We start from the raw sequence: 22,766 nt of genomic DNA, 5'->3' as shown, positions 1-22,766 counted from the left end.
AAAGATGGGAAGAAAAATATACTCTCTTCTCCCCCATGTACATGCATTAGGGCACCGGGTAATCTGCTGTGATAAAGATTTCTAAATACATTGGTGTAAATTAAGATAGAAATGTATTAGCTTTCATGCAATAGTCTTCCAGTCCGAGCTAGTGGGGCGGGTCAGCTTCATGAGGTCTTTCAAAGACACCCCCCACCTTGTGGCTGTGTTTCATTCCCCTTGACAAAGCTGAGTTCCCACCACACGAGGAATCTCACAGGAAGAGGGAATGAGGAGAAGTCTAGCAAGCGCTTTGTTTTATAAGCAAGTACAGCAGGTGAGGAGCGCTCGCTTTAGCTCGTGTTCCCGTGTCTGGGAGTTAGTTTCAGCCTGGCTGCAGCTAGGTGGGGAGATACAGGCTGTGTCTGGGTGTCTTGCTCATGTAAATCTTGATTTCTGTGGGAACAGGAAAAAGGTTTTAGGGGAGCTAGCAGTGTATCTTAACATGCTTCTATATTTTCAAAAACTTCTACACATACTGTTATTATAATTTTAAAAAATCTGTTGCAAAAATCACGATGCAAAATTCAGACGGTGCCAACGATGCAGTGAAGAGGAAGCTGCCCTTCCTACCTCATTCCCCTACCCATATTTCTTCTCCTTGGAGAAAACTAGTGCTACCATTTGTTGCCATTGTAGTTTGTAATTGTTGGACTTTACATTATCCAGCCTCCCAGGACCACAGTTTTCTCACTTTGAGGCACCTCGCGTTTCTTTGTGGTTCTCTCATTCCATAACTGGTTAATGGAAGTTTCCAAATCAGGTGTGCTCTCAGCTTCCTTCCTGTGGGATCTGATTGCCAGGTGAACGATAGGTGAGGAATAAATGCTGACTGAAGATCAACACTGTTAAGACCCAGGAACAGATGTGGGCTTCCTTGGCCGTGGACTGAGGGTTTTAGACTTTGTGAGCTACTTTTAAGGCCCTGTAATCAAGATGACCCAGGCTCTTCTTCATAAACCCTTCTGTGTCATAGGACTCTCCCACGCACCGTTTGTATTTCTCTCGCAGCAGTTACCTAGTTTAACTTTACTTTCAAATAGTCATTATCTGCTAGGCTCAGTTTTTTTTCTGCTGAGCACACATTTTTGGTCTCCCTCTCCACACACTCATTGAAGTACATTTGACATAGAATGAACTTCTAACATGTAAAGTGTTCAGTTTGATGATCACTGACACAGACACGTACAGCCATGAAACCATCATGACTAGATGCTGAACGTTTCTGTCACCTCCAGAGGCTTCCTCAGGGTCTGGGTAATCCATGTCCCCATTCTGTTGTGACCACATGATCTGCTTCCTGTTGCTATAGTTTGTTTTGCATTTTCTCAAATCTGTTCTTAGTAATTTATACTCTATGCATTATTGTTGGTCTTGCCTCTTGAATTGGGTATAATTATTCTGAAATTCATCCTTGTTATTTTGTATGTTGATGACTCGTCTCTTTTTACTGCTGAATAGAATTCCACTGTTTGGAAAAACCACATTATATTAATCCATTCATTTATTTGTTGATGGACATTTAGATTTTTTCCAAGTTTTGATTATTACAAGTAAAGCTGATATTAACCTTTGTGTATAAGTCTTTGCATGGACATATTTTTATTGAACTTGAAAATATTTAGGAGTGAATTGTCCAAATCATGAGATGAGGATGTGTTTAGCTTTTTCAGAAACTGCCAAACTATTTCAAAATAGGTGGACCATTTTATACTGCCACCTCCAGGTGGGGCCGTCCGGATTGTTCCCTGTTCTCACCAGCAGCCATGGTTTAATTTTTAGCCATGTGAATTGGTGTGTAGTGGCATCTCTTATTTTTGACAGTAATGATGCTGTACATTTTTCTGTGCTTATTGGACATTTTGCAAACTGTCTGTTTAGATCTTTTGCCCGTTTTTTTCTTTTTAAGCTTGGTTTGTTTGTTGTCTTATAAGATGTATTGTAAAAATGGTTTTTTTAAAAAAAAATTCCATGTTTCTTGTCTGACATATGGTGTTGTAAATATTTTTTCTCAGTCTGTGATTTGCAGCTCACTTTTTAAACTATCTTTTTTTAATGTTTTATTTTTTAGTTGTAGATGGGCACAGTACCTTTATTTTATTTATTTATTATTATTTTTTAATGTGGTACTGAGGATCAAACCCAGTGTCTCACATGTGCTAAACTATCTTTTGAAGAACAGACTTTAAATTTATTTTATTTTTATTTATTTGTTTTTTGGTACTGGGGATTGAACCTGGGACTCTTTACCACTGGACCACATCCCCAGCCCTTTTTATTTTTTATTTTGAGATAGGGTCTCACTAAGTTGCTAAGGCTGGCTTCAAACTTGTAATCCTCCTGCCACATCCTCCTGAGTTGCTGGGATTACAGGTTTATATCTACGTGCCCAGCAGACTTTACATTTAGATGAAATACAATTTGTTGATATTTTTATGGTTCATTTTTTTTGTGCACTATGAATCTGCTTCCTACCCCAAAGTAACAAAAATTTTGTTTCTTTTATAAATCTTAAAATAGTTTTTAGACTTTTAAGACACATTTAGGTTTGTGATCCATTTTGAGTTGATTTTTGTCTCTGATGTGAATTGGAGTGAGGTTCAATTTCTTTCCCTCCCCGTCTTCCCGAGAATATCTAGTTGTTCTAGTGCTATTTGTTGGAAAGACATTATTTCCCAATTGAATCGATGGTAGCAAGCTGTTGAAGTTTACAGTGGATGTGGGTGTTTTAGTGCTACTTCATGTTCAGGGGTTTGCTGTTATTTGAGAGTCAAATGGAAAAGTACTCTTGAGTGTTCTCCCTAGGCCATTGGACACTGATGATAAATTTCTTCAAGTTACAAGAATTAGGTTTTTAGCTGACTCATTGTTCCCCAATTTAACCTATGTCATTTTATTTTTAGGTGTTACACATAATATCGCATTACTTCGAGAGGTGATAATCAATTCACGCTTTGTAAAAGGAGACATCAGTACTAAATTTCTGTCGGATGTATATCCTGATGGCTTTAAAGGTTTGTATGATTGAAATATTTTAGTTACTCCAAGTTATTTTGTTACTTAAAGTCATTATTTTCATGCTTTATTGTCACACACAATTTTTCCATTTTGAAATTTTGGCCTTTGACTTATATTATACTTGATTTATTAACATATTTGCAATATCCTAGACTAGTGACATTCATGATTTTAAGTGTTCATGTGTGACTCTTGAATATACGAATCTGCAGTTTTATTGAGTGAAGAATGAAACCATGTGAAATGTTCTGTGAGTTTAGCCTGTGGGCAGAGAATGTTAATAGATCATTGTCCTACCTGACTTTCTGATATAGGTATATATAGGAACCCTTTTTTAGTGACTCTGTATATCCTTATGAAAAACAGCATTGACATTTTCAGAAATCCAGATGCTTGCCCTAGTTGATAAAAATGATGATGTCGGCTGGGCATGGTGGCACCTGCCTATTATCCCAGCAGCTCGGAGGCTTAGTCAGGAGTATTATAGGTTCAAATCCAGCCTCAGCAACTTAGTGAGGCTCTAAGAAACCTAGTGAGACCCTGTCTCAAAATAAAAAATAAAGTGGGCTGGGATGTGGTTCAGTAGTAAAACACCCCTGGGTTCAAACCTTTGTACAAAAAAAAAAAAAAAAAAAAGACAATGTGTAAGAAGACGATGGTTTTTAGTCTGAAAATGAAGTTTTCAATAAAGAAATGAGTGGAATATGATGTTTAGCACTGGACAGTTGTCAGTGAGTGTTTCCAAGTAATAGAAAAAAATGGTCGATGAGGAGGAAAAAATGAGAAACGGAGGAAACTCTTCTGTGAGTGTTGAAGACGTGGTTAATGTGTTATTAAGAAACTCACAGGATTTACCTGAGACTTCATGGAAAAGAGACAAGGTGAGATCCAGAAGCCTCTACACGAATTTCTGGTGATGGTGGGATGTACAAAGGTTAGGTAGTCTTTCATTTAAAGTGTTCTAGTCTATGAAAGGACTTACATAGTCACGTCAGGAGCGATATGTAGATTCATGTAGTTGATCTGCTAAATGCATTTACAATGTAATTTTTAATTTAAAATTTACAATTTAGAGTTTTCCTAAGAAATAGATTTGAATCTTATTTTAAACATTAGTGCTAGAGTTTTATCATTGGTATCAAGGGGAAGGAGGAAGTTCTTTTATTTGGGTTCTTAAAATCCAAGGATTCAGGGGCTGGGGATGTGGCTCAAGCGGTAGCGCGCTCACCTGGCATGCGTGGGGCCCAGGTTCGATCCTCAGCACCACATACAAACAAAGATGTTGTGTCCGCCGAGAACTAAAAAATAAATATTAAAATTCTCTCTCTCTCTCTCCCTCTCTCTCTCTTAAAAAAAAAAAAAAAAGTCCAAGGATTCAGGGCTGGGGTTGTGGCTCAAGTGGTAAAGTGCTCGCCTAGCACATCTGAGGCACTGGGTTCGATCCTCAGTACCACATAGAAATAAAACATTGTATACACCTAAAACTAAAAAATAAATATTTTTAAAAATCCAAGGATTTATTAGTACTTAAAAACTTACAAATTTGAAAGAGTATAAAAGAAAATGCATATTTAACATGATTGCAGTTTTATTTTTGTGTAATGATTTCATTAATGTCTGTTGGTTTCATGAGGTCAGGAATCACTTAAGTCATTGCTTCTTACTGTGTCCCTAGCAACAAACCATGACAGACATTAAGTAAACAATTGTTGAATTAATTAAAAGAATCTTATTGGTAGTTTTGATGAGGGGATTACTTTGCATATTTTTAATTATCTGTACATGTTTCCAGGTAGTCCATTCACTCTGTTTTGATTCTACTGTTTTGGCCTCTTGTGCTTACTGAGATTTTAATTAAAAGTTGAGGTAAGTTGTTAGGTAGACTCAGTATTTTCTTGTGTCTGCCGACCAAATTCATCTGTGAAGGTGATATGATAGGAAATGGTGGGCCGAAGGAGAAAACAGGCAAACACTTCAGAGAACCTTTAGAACAAGCATATGCATGTGTGGGTATTTAAATATACACACACATTCACATGAGTATGCATAAATGGTAAAATATCCCATAGAAAAATTTCTAATTGGAGTTGATGACCGTGTATTGTACATTTAGCAACAATAGGAAATGTTCCACATTCTGTAGATCAGGGAATCCCCTTCAGAAATTCACTAAAAACCTATATATTACAGTTTTCTGTAATATGCCTAATACATTTTAAATTTCTATTTTTGGTTAGGAATATCAGCAGGACACTGTAATTTTGCCTCTTAGCTTATGCAAGAAAGGATTACAGTATTTTTAATTGTTACAAGTGTTAGAAGAACTTTTTGCAGTTATTTAAGCTCAGCCTTCATTTTCCATACAAGGAAACAAAAACTCAAAGCAATTGATGAGGCTAAATGACCAGTAAAATAAGGAAGCCAGGAACAGATCCTAGGATTTTCTTTCTTTTTCTTTTTCTTTCTCCCTCCCTCTCTTCCTCTGTCTCCCCTGCTCCCTCTCGCTTCTCCTCCCTGATTTGTTCATCCTCCAGTGCTGGGTTAACCCAGGGCCTTGAGCTTGCTACCCTCCACCACTGAGCCACATCCCAGCCGAATCCAGCGCGAGGGCTCTTTCCCTGTGCTGGGCTTCAGATTCATAAATCACCAGACGTTTCGGTTGGGCCCACTGCGTGTCGTCTTGCCGCCGAGGACTCGCAGCATGCACACCTGTGTCTGCCGTTCCTAATGCCTCCTGTTTCACTCCCGCCTACGGTTTGTGGTCAGTTTGTTCCTCTCTGAATGGCCACCGTCTCCTAGTGCTCGCTCTTTCCTTCCTATGTTAACCCAGAGCAAGTCTTAGATAAATTGAACTATCGTCTTTGACTGTTTGATACATGTGCCCGAAAGAGACAGCAGGAAGTGGCAACTGAAGTTAGTCCAGGACCCTCTCAACATGCTTGAGGCAGGGTCACTTTGTCCCTTTGGGCTTACCCATCTGCTTCCCATCTGTCCTGCTCTCCTGGGCGCTGCTCATAGACAGTGTCTGTCTTTATGACTGCATTAAAATTTTCTATTATATGAGCTTACCTCCCCAGATCTGTTGTGGACTAAGATAGTTTTACTGAATTTTCTTAAATTTGCACTTGGAAATTATTGTGTCCAAAATTAAAATAAAGCATACACAAGAAACTGTTCCGGTCCACTCTTTATATTCTGATGTTTCCATTTGCTCAAATAAATCCCTAAAAAGCAATAAGAGGGGAGAAAACATGAATTCAGTCATTTCCTTTTACTTTGATTCTAAAGATAAGGAAAATGAAGAATAAGATATTTTGGTTCTGAAATCAAGAGGAAATAAAGAAGAAAATATTTTAAGAATCATAATTTCAATTGGAATGTAATAAACTCTTTGAACTTATTTCCCTATTGCCTTGCTGTATTTTGACCTGAAGCCCCATCAAAAGAAATTGTCATAATTTTATATATATATATATATATATATATATATATATATATGTATGTATTTTTGTGTGTGAAAAATACAAAAGGAAATTAGCAAATGCTACACATTCGGGCTTTTCTCCTTCCCCCACACCCAGTGGGTTGTTAAAACACTTCCCAGCAAACCACTGCCTAACCCTTTGACATGAGGGCCACTAGCGTGAAGAGGAAGAGGGTCACCCATCTGAGACGGAGACCTCAGCGGGTCCCCGAGGACGAAGCACAGATGCAGATGCCTGCACTCACTGAAAACGGACAGAGCAGAGAGGGGTTAAATTAGAGAAGGCTTGATGAGCCAAGACATTTCAGCAGTCCAAGTGTCTGAAGGTCACTGCTAAGAACCGAGTGACCCAAGGCAATAACTGAACGAAGTGTCCCAAAATATTTAGCAAAAAGGTAAAGAAAATAAAACCATTCAGGCAGTAAGAAATGTGGAGGGAAGATCCACAAGATTTTGCATGTAAATGAATATATATCATGGGAGTTTAATGGAAAGAAAAATGGACAAAACAAGGATGAAATAAGTTGTAGGGGAGTCTTGGTTTCACTCTTCTTTAGAAGCCTTGGGGTTTGGAAAGATCCACCAGATTTCAGATAGGATTAATGAAAAAACTGTGTAAGGCTTCTAGAAAGGAAGAAAGAAAAAATAAAGAATGTGGGCTGGGGATATAGCTCAGTTGGTAGAGTGCTTGCCTCGAATAAGACCCTGGGTTTGATCCCCAGCACCACAAAGAAAAAAAGAAATAAGAACAAAAGAAAAAAAGATATGCCAAGAATGTTTATTGAGATCTTCTTCAGACTCCATAAACCAGAAGGTGGAGAACCTAAAGGCAAGATCTGTTGCATAGGAAAGAAATTGGTTCCAGAGGACTGTGCTCAATCAAGACAGCCTGCATTTGTCAGTGTTTTATTTATTTTTTTATTTTTTTTTATTGGTTGTTCAAAACATTACAAAGCTCATGATATATCATCTTTCATACATTTGTGTCAGTGTTTTAAAAAGGTGTTTTCAAATAAATAGAGAAATGTCTCAGTATGTGTATTTATTTTGAGGAAACTGCTGAAGAAAGTCCTCCAACTAATTTTGAAGTAAATGTGATTGCTTAAATATGCCTATGCACTCCCGCTCCAAACCCCACTAAACTGAAGTTTTTGAAGACATGGGCCCTCAAGGGAAAGAGAGTGAATTGCATTTTAGAAAAGGAAAAGGTAAAAGATAATTTTTACTGACTTTGCAATATAGGAAAGTTGAATCCTAAACTGGCAAGGGAGAAAGAGTTGATCATTATCACTTTATGTTCCCACTGTGGAAACGGATGGACGCATCCCAAAGCATCTGAATACGTGAGTGTGTCCCAGGCAGAGTTCTGGGCAGGTAGGACTTGTCAGCAAGCAGAAGCGCTGGCTGCCCTCTGGGGATCTGCCTTCCTGCAGGCTGGCAGGCTGTGTGCATTCTCAGCTCCCCCAGGGCAGCTGTGCAGGCGGCTGTGGATGAGATCCTGTTCAGAAAAGAGAAGGGACCTTTGTCTGGCCTGTCAGCCTGGAGCGAAGAATGGAAACCAGCATTCTGTCACCAGAGGACCAACAGCGGGGAGCATTCAAGGAGAGTCCAGGGTCGAGCCAGGGCAGGGAGGCTGTGTGGGTATCAGGCCACAGGGGAACTTGCAGGAGATAAAGCCACTCTGGTTATGAGGAGGAATAGCTTTATGCTAGAACGGCTGGTGGAATGGGTCAGTTACGATCAAGTCCTACACATGGACCTGAATACCTTTCAAAGTGGGCTATCAACAAAAGGGCGGAAGTTGATGTGGAGCATATCAGTTTGTCTGAGATGTGATGAAAGATGGTGCGTTCAATTTGGGCACTTCCTTTCTCCATATGGCCTGAGTTGGCACACCAGCAGGTGATCAGACCAAGTAAAATAGTAATGAATGTCTTGCCATTAAAGGGGTCCCAGAATGTGTTGCCTTTCCATTCCCGATGATATGTGGGATGCATGCGTGTCTGAAGAAGGGGCTTGTCAAGTCTTCTGTGAACCACTAGAGGAAATGCATTTCACACACACACACACATAATTACACATAATTACACACAATTGTCATGAAAAATACTGTGTTCAAAGTGTTTTGATAATTGGTTTTGCTGAGCATGTCTCACTAAATTGGGTTTATGGACTGATTCCTTTTTTCCCTTTGTTCTTTATAGTTATATGTGACAGTAGAATGTATTTTGACATATCATATATTCATGGAGTATAGCTTCCCATTCTTGTGGTTGTACATGATGTGGAGTACACTGTTTGTGTATTCATATTATGAACACAGGAAAGTTATGTCCAATTCATTCTACTGTCTTTCCTGTTCCCATCCCCCTCCCTTCCCTTCATTCCCTTTTGTCTATCCGCCCTCCCACCCCTTATTGTGTGTTAGCATCCATATATCAGAGAGAACATTTGACCTTTGGTTTTTTGGGATTGACTTATTTCACTTAGATAATAGTCTCCATTTCTATCCATTTACTGGCAAATGCCATAATTTCATTTTTCTTTATGGCTGAGTAATATTCCATTGTGTGTGTGTACCACATTTTCTTTATCTGTTCATCTGTTGAAGGGCACCTAGGCTGATTTCATGGACTGATTTCTTTATGCAAGTTGATAAATATGACCCAAAGCAGTTCTGTTTGAAGGTATGACATCTCTTGCCCTTAGAGCTTATTATAAATGCAGATTACCCAACCTCTCCCCATGCTTTCTACTGGTCACATGCTGCGGGTGGAATGCAGGAATGGAGGCTCATTTAATCCAAGTGATTCAAATGCCCAGTGACATTTGAGAAGAACTGATCCTCTTTATACTCCAAAAGGCCTTGTGATTTTGCCACATTATAAATTAAAACTGGAGAAATTTAAAAAACTTTACTAATTTATTTTTTAGCTGGGTGTGGTGGTGCATGCCTGTAATCCCAATGAGAGGCCAAGGCAGGAGAATCACAAGTTCAAGGCCAGCCTCAGCAACTTAGCGAGACCCTGTCTCAAAATTTAAAAAATTGGGATGTGGCTCAGTAACAAAATGCCCCTGTGTTTAATCCCTAATACTAGAAAATTTAAAAAGTAAAAATTGTATCAATTCATTTTAAAGTTCATGATAATAAATCCATTTTGCTTTGACATAAGAGCAATGACGTCATCACATGTTGTGTATGTATCCCTCAGAACTAGGAACCTCTGCAGATCGAGGGACTCCTGATAGAATGAGAGATTTTTGTTTGTTTGTTTTGAAAAGGAAAATCAATCTTAGGACTATGAAAAATATTTTAACTTTGCAGGACCCTGAATGGCTCCTACACTGCTCATTTTGAGAAGAGTGGGGACAAATTTCTATAACACTTTCTTATAGGATAATTAATTATGAAGTTACATGGGATGGTTCCATCACTGTTCCAATGTCAGGGGATGACCAGGAACTTTCCAAAACCTGGAAGCTCCCATGGAGGTCTGTGGTTGAATTCCCAGAACCACATTTGCATTAGGGTTACGTAGCTTCCGGGTTTGTCTTGAAGGGGAATAGATTTCTTGGGCTTTCCTGACCCTTCAATTTCATGAAACACCTTCCCATAGAAAAATGAGCTGCAGATCTTGAAAGTATTTATATTTTAATTTTGGATATTTTTAGTTTCATTTCTATTTAGCGTGATTTTAGACATAATATTCAGATTATTTCTTTCAAATAAATTCAGAATTGTATAAACACATCTTACTGCTGATGGTCCAGCACTCAGGTTGCTCCTGCTGTGCTGTTTAATGCTCTACTATTGCAGACAGTCCTGTGATAAATAGCTTTAGAAGTTCTGTGGTCGCACAGCTCTTGTGGGATGTCTTAGCCTTCAGGCCCTGGAGGGGGAGACTCCCCCCGCCCTTGCACTTCTTGAGGAACTCTGTGCGTGGAGGAGGTTTCCCTGCCGCGCAGCTCTCAGCCACACCAGTGGTCCTCCCCAGGCCTTCCCAGGCTAGACCACTGCCCCTTGGGTCAGCTAACTTATGGTGGGAAGAGAGAGTGAGGGAGAGAGAAATTCACTGATCAATGGGTGGAAGAGGCCCCAGGCCCCGAGTTCACACACACAGGCAAGAGAATCACACCTTTATTTTCTTTGAATCCTTTGCACTAAAAAAACGTGAACCTGCCCTTGTCCTTGACCAGCATCACTCCTCTTCTAGTCTCCATTTCCTTAGAAGTAAAATTGTGGGTGGCAGTGAGAAAGCAGCAGATGCGAGGAGCTTAAGCTTTTCCTGGAGATCTCTGTGGGCATGGCGTCTTTACAGTTGTTTTGTTCTGTGAGTCCGTTTAAGATCTCCTTTCCCAAATGTGACAGTAAACTTCCAGCAGGGCTTTTTGTCTTACTGAACAATCTTGCACCCTGACTCCTGCACCTTGTACGTTACTAAAACATAATAGATGCCTGATAAAATACTCGTTTGAATGGCTACTAATTCTCTAAGATGGAGGCACAACTGTTAACGTTGTACATGTGGTTGATGGATTGATTGATTGATTTCCCTCAGGACATGTGTTAACAGAGAATGAGACACACCAGCTATTGGCAATTGCATCATCGTTGTTTGTGGCATCCCAGTTACGAGCCCAACATTTTCAAGACCATTCAAGGTACGGTGGATCTTTTACAACTGAATAAATGAGCAGGAAATGTTGCTGATCTGATCTGCATAGGAAATAGTCGATAAAAGATCTGGGTGGTCTCAGTACTATATCTTCTGATGGTTCTTTTGGGGAAATACAATGAAGACATTGTTTAAATATGATATTTTGTATATTTTGTTCAAGCAAGTTTTTTAAATTAAAGGAAAAAAGATCTTGGCCTCTTTGACTTGGATATTAGGAGAGGTGAGATTTCTGACATTTTTTAGAAAATCCATTCAATTTATTATTCTATTTTATTGCTTTGTTGGTGTTTTTAAAAGTTTTGAGAAGTGTTATAGTCTTCAAAATTTGGAATTAATCTGGGCAGTTAAAAGGTGTATTTCAGAAGCTATGAGGTGTAAAAAGGACTCAACACCAGTATGAGGTAGTTTCTTGGCCCCATGCGTACCTTTTAGCTTCCTAGGACCCAGGTGAAAGGATAAGTGAAAACAGTCCCAGTAACACTGGTGCTTCTGGGTGACTGGACTTTGTATTGTGTGTGTGTATACTTGCTCGAGTAATTCTGTTGAGAAAATTGTGTTACTTCAATTTCTCTTTGTTCCCTTTTGCTTTTCTACAAGGATAAGATCAAAAACAAAAGGACAAAAAGGTGAAAGTTGACCAAAAGCACAAATCAGAAACTCAGAAGCGATTTCTGAGGAAGCAGGTAGAAGAAAAACGAAAATGAGGTTAGGCTGTATTTTAATGGATGATGTGATTTTGCTCAGAAAATCTCACAGTAGCTGGTACTCTTCATTTGCGGTATTTCTCAAGAGCAAGTACAAGAAGCTTGGTGTGCACTTTCTTAACCTTACGCTCTGGTAGATACACAGGGAGAGGAGAAAGGATGTGGGTACCAGCACATCACTGCACCAGGGGAGGGAGCAGGGAAACGCTCAACAGAACCGCGAGTCTGGTGCTGGTGTTTTCCTTCAGTTGTGTTTTCCAGAATACATGACCGCTGGCCACAGATGGCTATTAAAACTGACTTAAAAACCGCTTTTGTAGTCCCGTGAGCCACATGTGGTTAGTGGCTGTGTGTTGGGCTACACCAACTTCCTCTTCATCATGGCGGTTCTGTTTCCATCAAGTTCTCTTGGACAGAATTCTTCTAGAGGGATGTGTGTGCACAATCTCTCCTGCAGATCCTAGCTTTGGCCTTAAAACCTGAATTGCATACCTCATATTACTTTTTTTGGGGGGGGACACCAAGGATTGAACTCAGGAGCACTCAACCACTGAGCCATATCCCTAGCACTTTTGTGTGTTTTATTTAGAGACAAGGTCTCACTGAGTTGCTTAGCACCTCCCTGTTGCTGAGACTGGCTTTGAACTTGTGATCCTCTTGATTCAGCCTCCCAAGATGCTGGAATTACAGGCTAGTATAACTTTTTATTATTCTTTTGACAAATGCAATATTTATACTGATTCCCTTATCTCCATTTATTATTTGGATCTTTATTATTTCAGAAGTCTTAATGTAGCTAAAAATGAACTGGTTTGATTTTTTTAAGAAACAGATGCAAGTTATTTTTAGAGGGTGTTAACTTCTGGGTGAGAATCCCACAAGGGTTTTAAAAGATAAAAGGCAGCAAAAAGGTAGCTGGGCATGGTAGTATATGCCTATAATTTCAGCCTCTCTGGAGGCTGTGGTTGGAGGATTGCAAGTTTGAAGTCAGTCTCAGCAATTTAGCAAGACCTTGTCTCCAAAAAATTTTTAAAAAGGGTCAGACTGGGGATGTAGCTCAGTAGTGGAGCACTTGCCTAGCATGTACAAGGTCCTGGGTTCAATCCCCAGCACAGCCATATATATATATATACGCACATACATACACACATACTCATACATATGTACATACACATATCTGAGTGCACATGCTACATGTATGCTTTACATTATTAGATTCATACTGGGAATGTAGTTTTTATTCTGTTTTTTTTTTAAACATGTTGTGAATATTTTCTATTTATTAAGTGGTCTTTGGAAACATTTTAAATCAATTTTTGATTATGGAAGCTCTTAAACAAATATAAAGTAAGCAGAATAGTAAAACGAGCCCTGAAGTAATCATTACACAGCTTCAACAACATCAAAAATCTGCCTGCCTTGTTCCAGCTTGACCTCTACCCACTCCTCACTTTTTTACTTGTGTTTTAAGGTAAAATTTACCTACATATAAGTAGAGAGGTCTGACCTGCAGGATCTTAACAAATGGATGCTCCAGCGCAACCCACACCCCTGTATGTAGGTACTAAACATTACCATCACCTCAGGAAGTGCCCTCCCCCCCCCAGCTGTTAGTGCTGCCTTCAATAGATTTAATCCTTAAAGTGATCTTCCTTTGTATTTGTCTTCTGCATAATTTCTGCCTAAAATTATAAGTTTGCTAATTGCTACATTAAGAATCTTAAATATCTTATTTTTAAGCTCGTATCTGTAGATATTGAAAAACATTAATTAATAAAGTATGTAGATCAAAAGTTCAGTTATGCAGTTATGTGTACATACATTTCTTATATAATTATTCACTTGGGGGAGTTTAATTTTGGTTGAGCACATCATTTACTCAACAGGCCAGATTATTGTGACATTGTACCACCCATAACAGCAGAGGCCTCTGATATCTAGCAAAATATATTCCTCTTCTGGACAAGGCACAGTCTTGTTTGGCCAAGGTGAAGCTGAGGTTACTTTTGCTTGTTGCTAGAGGTCCCAGGCCCCATGTCCTCAGACCTGAGGTAGGTGCTGAGTCTGTACCCTGGGCTTCTGAGGCGTGTCAGATGACTGGCTCGGAACGGAGGCTGAGTCACCTCCAGGTGTGGCTCCCTGTGTTGTCGTGGGCGTGTTCTTGTCATGTTTTAGCTTCCAAACCAGTAGCCAGCAGCCCTTCCTCTGTGCTGCTTGTTTTGGCTACTGATCTTATTTTCCCAATTTGTCTGTGGGTTTTACTCTTTCATCATTTATGACTTGGAAAAGGACAATAATATGTATCCTTAATATTTAGATAGTAAAATGATAGCAGTATATTTTAGGGAAAAAAAGAAACATCAATGTCAGAAATGGTAGCAATTTTTTATTAAGAAGAGAATAAAATTTGAACATGATTTTTTTTTTACATAAATACATGCTGACTTGCTATGGAGTTATATTTCTTCACGATCATTCTTTTTTTTTTTTTTTTTTAAACACTTTTGGGTTGGAGGGTGTCGCTCCGTGCTAGAGTGCTGGCTTAGCATGCGCGAGACCTGGGTTCAATTCCCAGCACCAAAACCAACCAACCTACCACCTACCACTTTCTTTGTCAGAAATAAACCATCAAAAGCTGTATTAAATGACCACTTCACATTAGTTGAAGCCAAATGATTTCGTTGGCACTGAAGTTTGGTGTAATAATTTGTTTCACTGACAATGATTACCTGTATTCTTTTTTCTTCTAATCAACTTTATTTTTGCTTGAAATGCCTGTTCTCCTAGAATCCCAATGTTGCTCCCTTTGCTGAGAATTGGGGTAATTTGCCTGGGTCCTGCCCTTGTCCACCTGGTGAGGATGCCATTCTGCCCTCACCAATGGCTGTACGTCCTTCATGCTGCATTGTTTTTGTTACTGTGATTCCTTTCTTTTGGTCAGTTTTGTCACTCTGAAAATTATCCTCCATCCTTTCTTATCTGTCACTCAACCTTCCTAGTTCCATGAGTGTCATCTCTCTGCTAAGGTAACTCATCATTGTAGGGATGACCGGTTCTAGTGCTGGGCAGGCCACTTCCCCGTGGCGGAGTAACTGGTGACTAGATCCACCTTTCCTAGACAGGGCATGCTTTGCATGTTTTAAGATTGAGGCGGGGGCCTGGTTCAGTACAAGCCTTTAACTTCCTCTTAAAGATCATGCTGGGGGATGAGCCCTGCTGCAGGGGGCCTGGCGAGTGGTATCTGTTTGCATACATTTCAGGGTGTTTGAGTGCACGTGAGGGTAACTGTCAACTCTGAGGTTTATTAAAGTATTTTGCGGGGTGCAGTGGTTCATGCCTGTAATCCCAGTGGCTTGGGAGTCTGAAGCAGGAGGATCTTGAGTTCAAAGACAGCCTCAGCAACTTAGTGAGGCCTTAAATAACTCAGCAAGACCCTGTCTCTAAAAAAAAATATTAAAAAGGGCTGGGATGTGGCTCAGTGGTTAAGTGCCTCTGGGTTCAGTCCCTGGTACAAAAAAAAAAAAAAAAAAAGATTAATTGCAAATATGTAATAAATACATTAGTTTTATTGGATTCTTTTGGTTTGCTTGCTTTTCTTTCTTTCTTCATTTTTTTCTCCAGCCTCCAGAGGATGTGTTCAGAATCCTAAACGTTTATTTTACAAATGAACAATTAGAAACAATAGCAACTCTTTTAATCTATCTGGAAGTTACGTATGATTAGGAGTACTGATGATATTTACATTTCTTTTTATTGTGGTAGAAAACACATAAAGATTTTTACCATCTTAACCATTTCTAAGTGGACTTCACCATTTCTAAGTTCAGTAGTGTGGACTGGATGCACATTGTTGAGCAATAGCTCTCTAGAACCTTTAGATCTTGAAAAATGAAACTCCATATCCCTTGAAGAACTGCCCCTTCGATGCTGCCCCTGCTAACCGCCATTCTGCTTCCTGTTTCTAGGAGTTTGACTCTTTCAGCATTTGTATTTTCTTTGTAACAGTTATTCCTTTGAATCACTTGAGATGCTTTCAGGCGATTACATCCTCCACTGATGGTGGCTCCGTGTCTTCCTTGCTGTGAGTCATACGGGTTTTCTGCTGGCTTGTGTGTTCATTACTTGTTTTGTTTATTTGAGACAGGGTCTTGCTGTGTTGCCCTGGCTGGTCTGGAACCTCCTGGGCCTAAGCGACACTCCTCCTTGACCCCTGAGGAGTGTGACTCTGGGCAGGGCCAGCATCTCAGTTATCTTGATGTGTGGGAGCACAGACCTCTGTGTCTGAGATGGATTTTTCCATGGTTCTGCCATGAGGAGATAGTAACAGTTTGGACAAAAAAAAAAAAAAAAGAGGTTTCTGTGAGATATAAACTACTTAACGTAGTGCCCACTAAACTTTAGCTGCCCTTCCCTGGTTTCTTTTTTTCTCTGTAATGACAAAGATCTGTGTCAAGGGCAGTGGCAGTGACACACCCTCATTTTATTCCTAACAGAAAGCCTTGACCGTTGCAGTGGCAACAAGTATATTCTCTGTCAGTTTGAAATATTCTCTTAAATTAAGGATGGATCTTTTCTTTCCTTATTGAAAAAGAGAATCAAACATAGTCATTAAATGTCATCTGCCTTGGAAAGTGTACATATTGGTCATCAGGAGTTCGAATTAGAAAGCTTAAGAGAATTTACCAAGGGACAAAATGATTAGAAGAAAAAAAAAATGAAATTTCCACTCCAAGGAATTTAGGTTGGAGTGGAGGAAAGACAGGAGATCAGGAAGATCTCTAGTGTATCTGGTAAAGATAAATGTCCTGGTTGTATGAAGGAAGAACAAAAGAGGGAAGGATGGGGTGGGTGCCCTTAGGGTAGATGGTGGAAAGTTATGGTTTTAATTTAGACTGCAGGGAATGTTTTGCAGAGAAAATTAACATTAGCACAAAGGAAGGAAAAGAATGAATCTTGTGGATATTAGGGAAGAGCCTTCTGGTGAGAGGAAGCAGTAAATGCATAGGGCCGAGGCTGGAGTATGTATACCTAGCATTTTTGAAAAATAGCAAGGAGATGAGCAGAACTTTCAAGGAGAGAACAAGTAAGTCATACAGTAGTAGAAGGTAGAGTTGTCGGGTCACCTGTGGTGAGGACTGAGGCTTTGTCTCTGAGTGAAACAGGGAGCCGAGCCGTTGCAGGTCTTGAGTGAAAAGACCTTGGTGTGACATATGCATCCACAGGCTTCCTGGCTGCAGCAGTGTCAGTTACTGTAGGTGGTGAGAGTGGAAGCTGGGAGACCATGAGGGGTCGTGGTCCCAAGCCCCAGCCCCAGAATACTGCAGCACTGGTGATCCTGAAGGATGGAGAGGACCCAGCCAAGGGGGCAGAGAAAAACAGCAGGGGGAGGGCAGCACAGTGTGGGTGAGTTCAGGAGCCAAGTGGAGGAAGGGAGCAGAGAGGCTGGGTCCATTGCGCTGTGACCAGTAGGACCAAATGCGACCATTGCCCACAGCACTTAACAATGAGGCGGCCACAGGAGACCACACAAGCGCTGTTTTAGAGGGTGGCACTTGCAGAGTGGGGGTTCAGGTCAGAATGATGGGAGCCCAATAGAGTGGGAAGAGAGAAGCTGGAGACTGCTTCTGGCCACTCTTGTCAGGGTTGTCTTGTTTCTAGGCACTTGCATAAAGTCTTATGCCTTCCTTTGATTTTATAGAAAAGGGGCTATTATACTTTTTTTTTTCCCCTAAATACTAGTATTTTGCCAACATTTTGCCATGTTACATACTCTTCAAAAAAGTAGTTTTCAAAAAGTGTACATTAGCACTTTTAAAAAATCAACCCATGGGCTGGGGTTGTGGCTCCGAGGTAGAGCGCTTGCCCAACATGCATGAGGCACTGGGTTTGATCCTCAGCACCACATTTAAAAAAAAAAAAAAAAAAAGATATTGTGTCCACCTATAACTAAAAAATAAATATTTTTTAAAACATCAACCTAAGATACAAAATCTTGCTCTGATGAAATTGATAAATCTAGAGACTCAGTTTGCTTGAGAACACATTATAGTGCTCGCTGACATTACAGAGTACGATTGTGGCCGCCACATCTGAAAATGCACGCACTCAACTCTGTACAGCTTGTTTATTTGTGGCATTTCCTCTAGTCTGTTATTCAGGCTGGGAACCTCCAGGGTCAGTCGCCTTTGGTTCATTTGGCCCTGTGGCCTGGCCCTGAACTGTCAGGGTGCTTGGCCCAGTGCCGTGAGTGGAGCCAGCCCTGAATGAGGAGTCAGGAGTTGGCCCCTGGTCCACTGCCATGTATCAAGTGGCACAGCCTCTGGACAAAGTGCTCCAGTTTTTTGGTTTCATTCTCTGAAAAATGGCAGCGCTGGGCCGCTGGCTACTGAAGTTGTCTTCAGCTCTGATATGATTTGAATTGCATGAGGTCACAGGTTTTACTTTATAATTTCTCTCATGATATTTGAGCACAGTTTAAAGACTGGGAAAACGGAACACCCTCCCTGTGGCCTACGATAATATTGATGAAAATAGTTCAGCCTGAAAGGTTAAAATAAAGCATGCACTTTAGTGGAGAATTACCTCAGCCTTATGGAGTCGGTGTATAACAAGCACTTTGTGCTCAGACTTTGGGGAACATATCAGGTGTCTTGACTGGCCCACGGCCCCCGTCGCCAGTTAACTCTTTCAAGCACAGTTGATCGGGGAAATTACATTCCAGTGAATTCTCATGTGCTGTTGTGTGTATGTCTGTATTGCATTTTCTTTTCTCATATGGCTTCCTGATAAAATAGAGGATCAATGTCCTAGTGATTCCAACCTGACAGATGAAATTATCTGAGATTTTTTTCTTGCTATTAAAAAAATGTGGCCTTTTCTGGTTTCAGGTATGTAATTCATTTACCTATGACTACGTTTTCAATTGGATGATAAAAATTTCAGGTTTTAAAATGCAGTCTTCATCATTGAAGGCCAGTGGTAAAGGAACACAGAAAAAAGTAGCCATGTGAAAATAATTCCCAAGGAAAAACCAATGTTGTTATACAGTTGCATTTTGGCCTTTTTGTTTAAATGTCTTCTGAATTTAAAAGGAGATGCCATGTTATAACCCATGTACACCATCTATAAAAATAAAACATGGATTTTACATAATACTTGTTTCATGTGTATTTTCCGATAAGCCACATTATTACCACATTGAGGTTGATGTTCTAATAACCAAATGTATAATAAAAATGATACTTTGTATATTTACAAACACACATAGGCAGGCTATGTCTTTGGAAATACTTATTTCCATTTGCTCAAATAAATCCCTAAAAAGCAATAAGAGGGGAGAAAACATGAATTCAGTCATTTCCTTTTACTTTTTATTGTCTCTATTATGATATTTTATTTAATATGGCTATGTCTTGGATGACTTAGAAGACTCAGTGATGTTAAGCACAGAATATTAATTAAGTGGATAAAAATGGCCTATTATATACATATATACGTATTTTCTGCAAAACATTGCATTTTAAATATTTTTCTTAAATTTGATTGTACTATAAGAGCTGAATGGGAGACAGAATAGCCTCATTATTGTAGGAGAATTTCTCTCTTCCCTGCAATGATTCCAAAAGCTCTTGCACACTTCATCAGTATTATTGTAATTCTCTGGCTGCAGGATATTTGGCAGCTGTTGCACCCCACTGGCAAATCCTATTCATGCTTCTGTCCCATTCACCACTGCCATTGGAGAATTGATTTCTCTCTCCTCTACTCTAACCTTTCCCAATTCATTTTGGATTGTTCAATGTGAAACATTTTAATTTCATATCATACCGCTATTCAGCTCACAATCCCTTTTTTAACCTGTCACCAGGGTAACAGCATAGCATGCTTTCTTTAGGCAATCAAGTTTTTATTTCACATGCTTAATGTTGCATTAAATGTTTGCATTTTGTTTAACCCCCCTTAAATACTTTGAACTCTGGATATGTTTTATAGGGTAATGAAATCCTTGATTTTTGAATTGAAACTAAATCAACACCATCAGTGCATTTATAATAAAATGTCAAAAGATTAATTTACATAATACAAAGATTATTATTAAAAATTCAAGTTAGCCGATCTGTGTAAAGCAATTTTCTGTAGGTAATGGAGCAATATTTGTATATATTTGTGTTCAGCCTTGTTCCGAAGAAGGATTTAAATCGCTTTGGAAAGATTTGTCAGTGAGATAAATAAAAAATTTAAAGAGTAATGGAATTGGTACAAATAGAAAAATATGTCTTTTAAAGATATAACTTGATTTTTTTAGCATAATACTTTTTCTCTCTATTTTGCCACAAAGAGTTATATATTTGATGATGGATTAAGTAGAAGATATACTAGAGTAAGATTAAAGGTCTGTTTTAGCTGGATATGGGGGCATGGGCCTGCAATCCCAGTGGCTCTGCTGAGGCAGGAGGATCACAGGTTTGAAGCTAGACTCAGCAAATTAGCAGAGCCCTAAGCAACTTGGGGAGATTCTGTCTCACAATAAAAAATAAATCAACGAGGGCTGGGGATGTGACTCGGTGGTTAAGTGCCTTGGTACCAAGAAAGAAAAAAAAATGGCGGGAAGGTGGGTCTGTTCTAGAAGTGATTTGGGCAGTGTGTTCCTTGACCTCTTGTTCTTCAGTTCCCTTTAGTACTGTCTTTTCTATAAAATAAATAGTTTGTAATAGATTAATAAGATAAAATTACATACTTCATTCTTGATTCTTTTGATTGACTTGACTAGACTTGAATTTCTCTTTATATAAGTAGCTTTTCAGATTTTCAGCTTTATCCTAAATAATATTTCAGTGAAATTTGTTCTATGAATAGATTCTGTAAAATTTGGAATATACTAAGACACATAAGTATATGTGTTAGAAAAAGAAGAGCAGAGAATACTAAACTTGTTTGAAAGTATTATTGTTTTGAAAAATATTAGTACAGTGGCTTTAAGTGTGTTATATTTCATTATATAATCACTAAAGATTTCATGTTAATTTCTAGGACAAATTCTGAATTAGGCTTCCATCTTTCTTTTAACTTTTAATTGTGTGTATGTTATAAAATTCTCTTACTCTTGATTTGGTTCCTTTTTGGATGTTCTGGTTACTCAAGCCTATGAGACTGATTTGCTATTTTGAGTTTTCATATGTCACTAATGATCCTGAATTGATCTAGGTGACTAGCATTCTGACCATCTACTTCACAAAGGTCACCTTCTTTTAGTAAATCCCTCCAAAGTTTCAATTCAAATTCCTCTTTTAGTAAATCCCTCCAAATCTTTGCCTTCAGAATTAGTTCATCCCCCAAACAAGAAAAATGCTCCATGGTGATAAAATGCATGCGCTTAACAGCTACAACAAAACAGTCCCTGTCCTTGAGGCACCTTCAGATCTGATAGACTGATAGACACTCTGTCAGATGCCCCAGGGGAAAAGCAAAGTCCAGGTGGTTGTCCTGTGGAGGAGAGGAAACCTAATTTCCAAGAGTGTCACTTTAAAAAAAAAAAAAAAGTCTAAAATGTCTAGTTTTCAATGAAGAGTTTTAAGACATGCAAAGAAACATGAGAGTATGACCTACCCATTCATAGACAAAGAAGTCACTAGGAAGTGTCATGGAGGGAGCCTAACTAACTAACTGTTGGGTTTGTTACCCAGTGACTTGAAATAAGCCATTACAAATACATTTAAAGAACTACATGAAATAATTCACTAAATATAAAATATCAATAAACAGATATAAATGGTAAGATAACAATAAAATTGGAAGTAGAAGTATAATGCCTAAATTGAAAAAATACACTACATGGTATCAATGATAGATTTGAGGTGGCAGATCAGTCTTCAATTGAACATATGTCAATTAAGACAGTATTACAAATGTAGTTCCCTGGTATTGCTTTTCATCCTTTTAACTTTCAATTTATTTATGTGTTTGAATTTCTTGCTCTACCTCTGAGTAGAGCACCTATCTTTTTAAAATTTATCCACTCTGTCAATTATCTATGCTTGATTGATAGGTTCAGTCTTTATAGACCTAATATTCATCATATTATTCATCAGATAGAATTTGCATCTGTTGTTTTACTTTTTGTTTTCTGTATGTCATATCAGTTTTCTTTATTCCTCCATTAATTATTGCTTTTCCTTTTAAATAGATATTTTCTAGTGTTCTCTTTTAATTCTCTTGATATTTGTCTTACTATTTTTTAAAGTTATCTTCTTAGTAGTTATACTGGGCATTATAATTAGTAACTTACCTTTAAACAATGTTTGGATTGATGCTAAAGTAATTGCAATAGTATATAGAAAAACTGCTCCAAAAAAGATAGGGGCTAGAGTACAAGTCAGTGGTACAGCAATAAATAAACTAAAAGTAAAAAGGATGAAAAGCAGTTTCAAGGAAATATATTTGTAATACTGATATCAGTATTTTATTACTAATAATGCTGGTACCAAACTATTAGGGTAAAAATTGGTATTAGAGATAAAAAGGGTTATTTTTATCATGATAAAAAGTCAATTAACCAGTAAACCATAACAAGTCTGAATATGTGGACCTAATAACATAGTTCCCAAATATATGAAGCAGAGCTGGGACAAAGCAAGAAATAGACAATTCAATAAAAATATTAATTGAAGACTTTAATGCCCCAATTTCAATAATGGATAGGGCAACTAGACAGATGATCAGGAATGAAGTATAAGTCTTGGACAATACAATTAACCAAGTAGAACTAATAGATGTCTATAGAATAATTCATCCACCAACAGCAGATTATACCCCTTCTCAAGTGCATTGTAATGTTCTCCAGGA

At 38.7% G+C, this 22,766-nt stretch overlaps 1 protein-coding gene across 4 annotated transcripts in view; it reads left to right on the top strand.

Moving 5' to 3' along the window:
- The window catches only part of Pcca (propionyl-CoA carboxylase subunit alpha), a 358,388-nt gene that overhangs the window by 202,791 nt on the left and 132,831 nt on the right, over positions 1-22,766 (top strand). For all 4 annotated transcript variants that reach the window (XM_046454817.2, XM_046454816.2, XM_046454818.2 and 1 more), the window contains exons 17-18: positions 2,943-3,053; positions 11,101-11,203. In XM_046454817.2, the coding sequence (XP_046310773.1) occupies positions 2,943-3,053; positions 11,101-11,203 (214 nt within the window). The remainder of the gene's footprint in view (positions 1-2,942; positions 3,054-11,100; positions 11,204-22,766) is intronic.

Source organism: Marmota monax, unplaced genomic scaffold (genome assembly GCF_021218885.2).
Source record: "Marmota monax isolate L192 unplaced genomic scaffold, Marmota_monax_Labrador192_F-V1.1 WCK01_AAM20220418_F8-fsc00026, whole genome shotgun sequence".
NCBI lineage: Eukaryota > Metazoa > Chordata > Mammalia > Rodentia > Sciuridae > Marmota > Marmota monax.
Note: the sequence above shows the minus strand (reverse complement) of the source record. Positions and strands in the feature narration are given on the sequence as shown.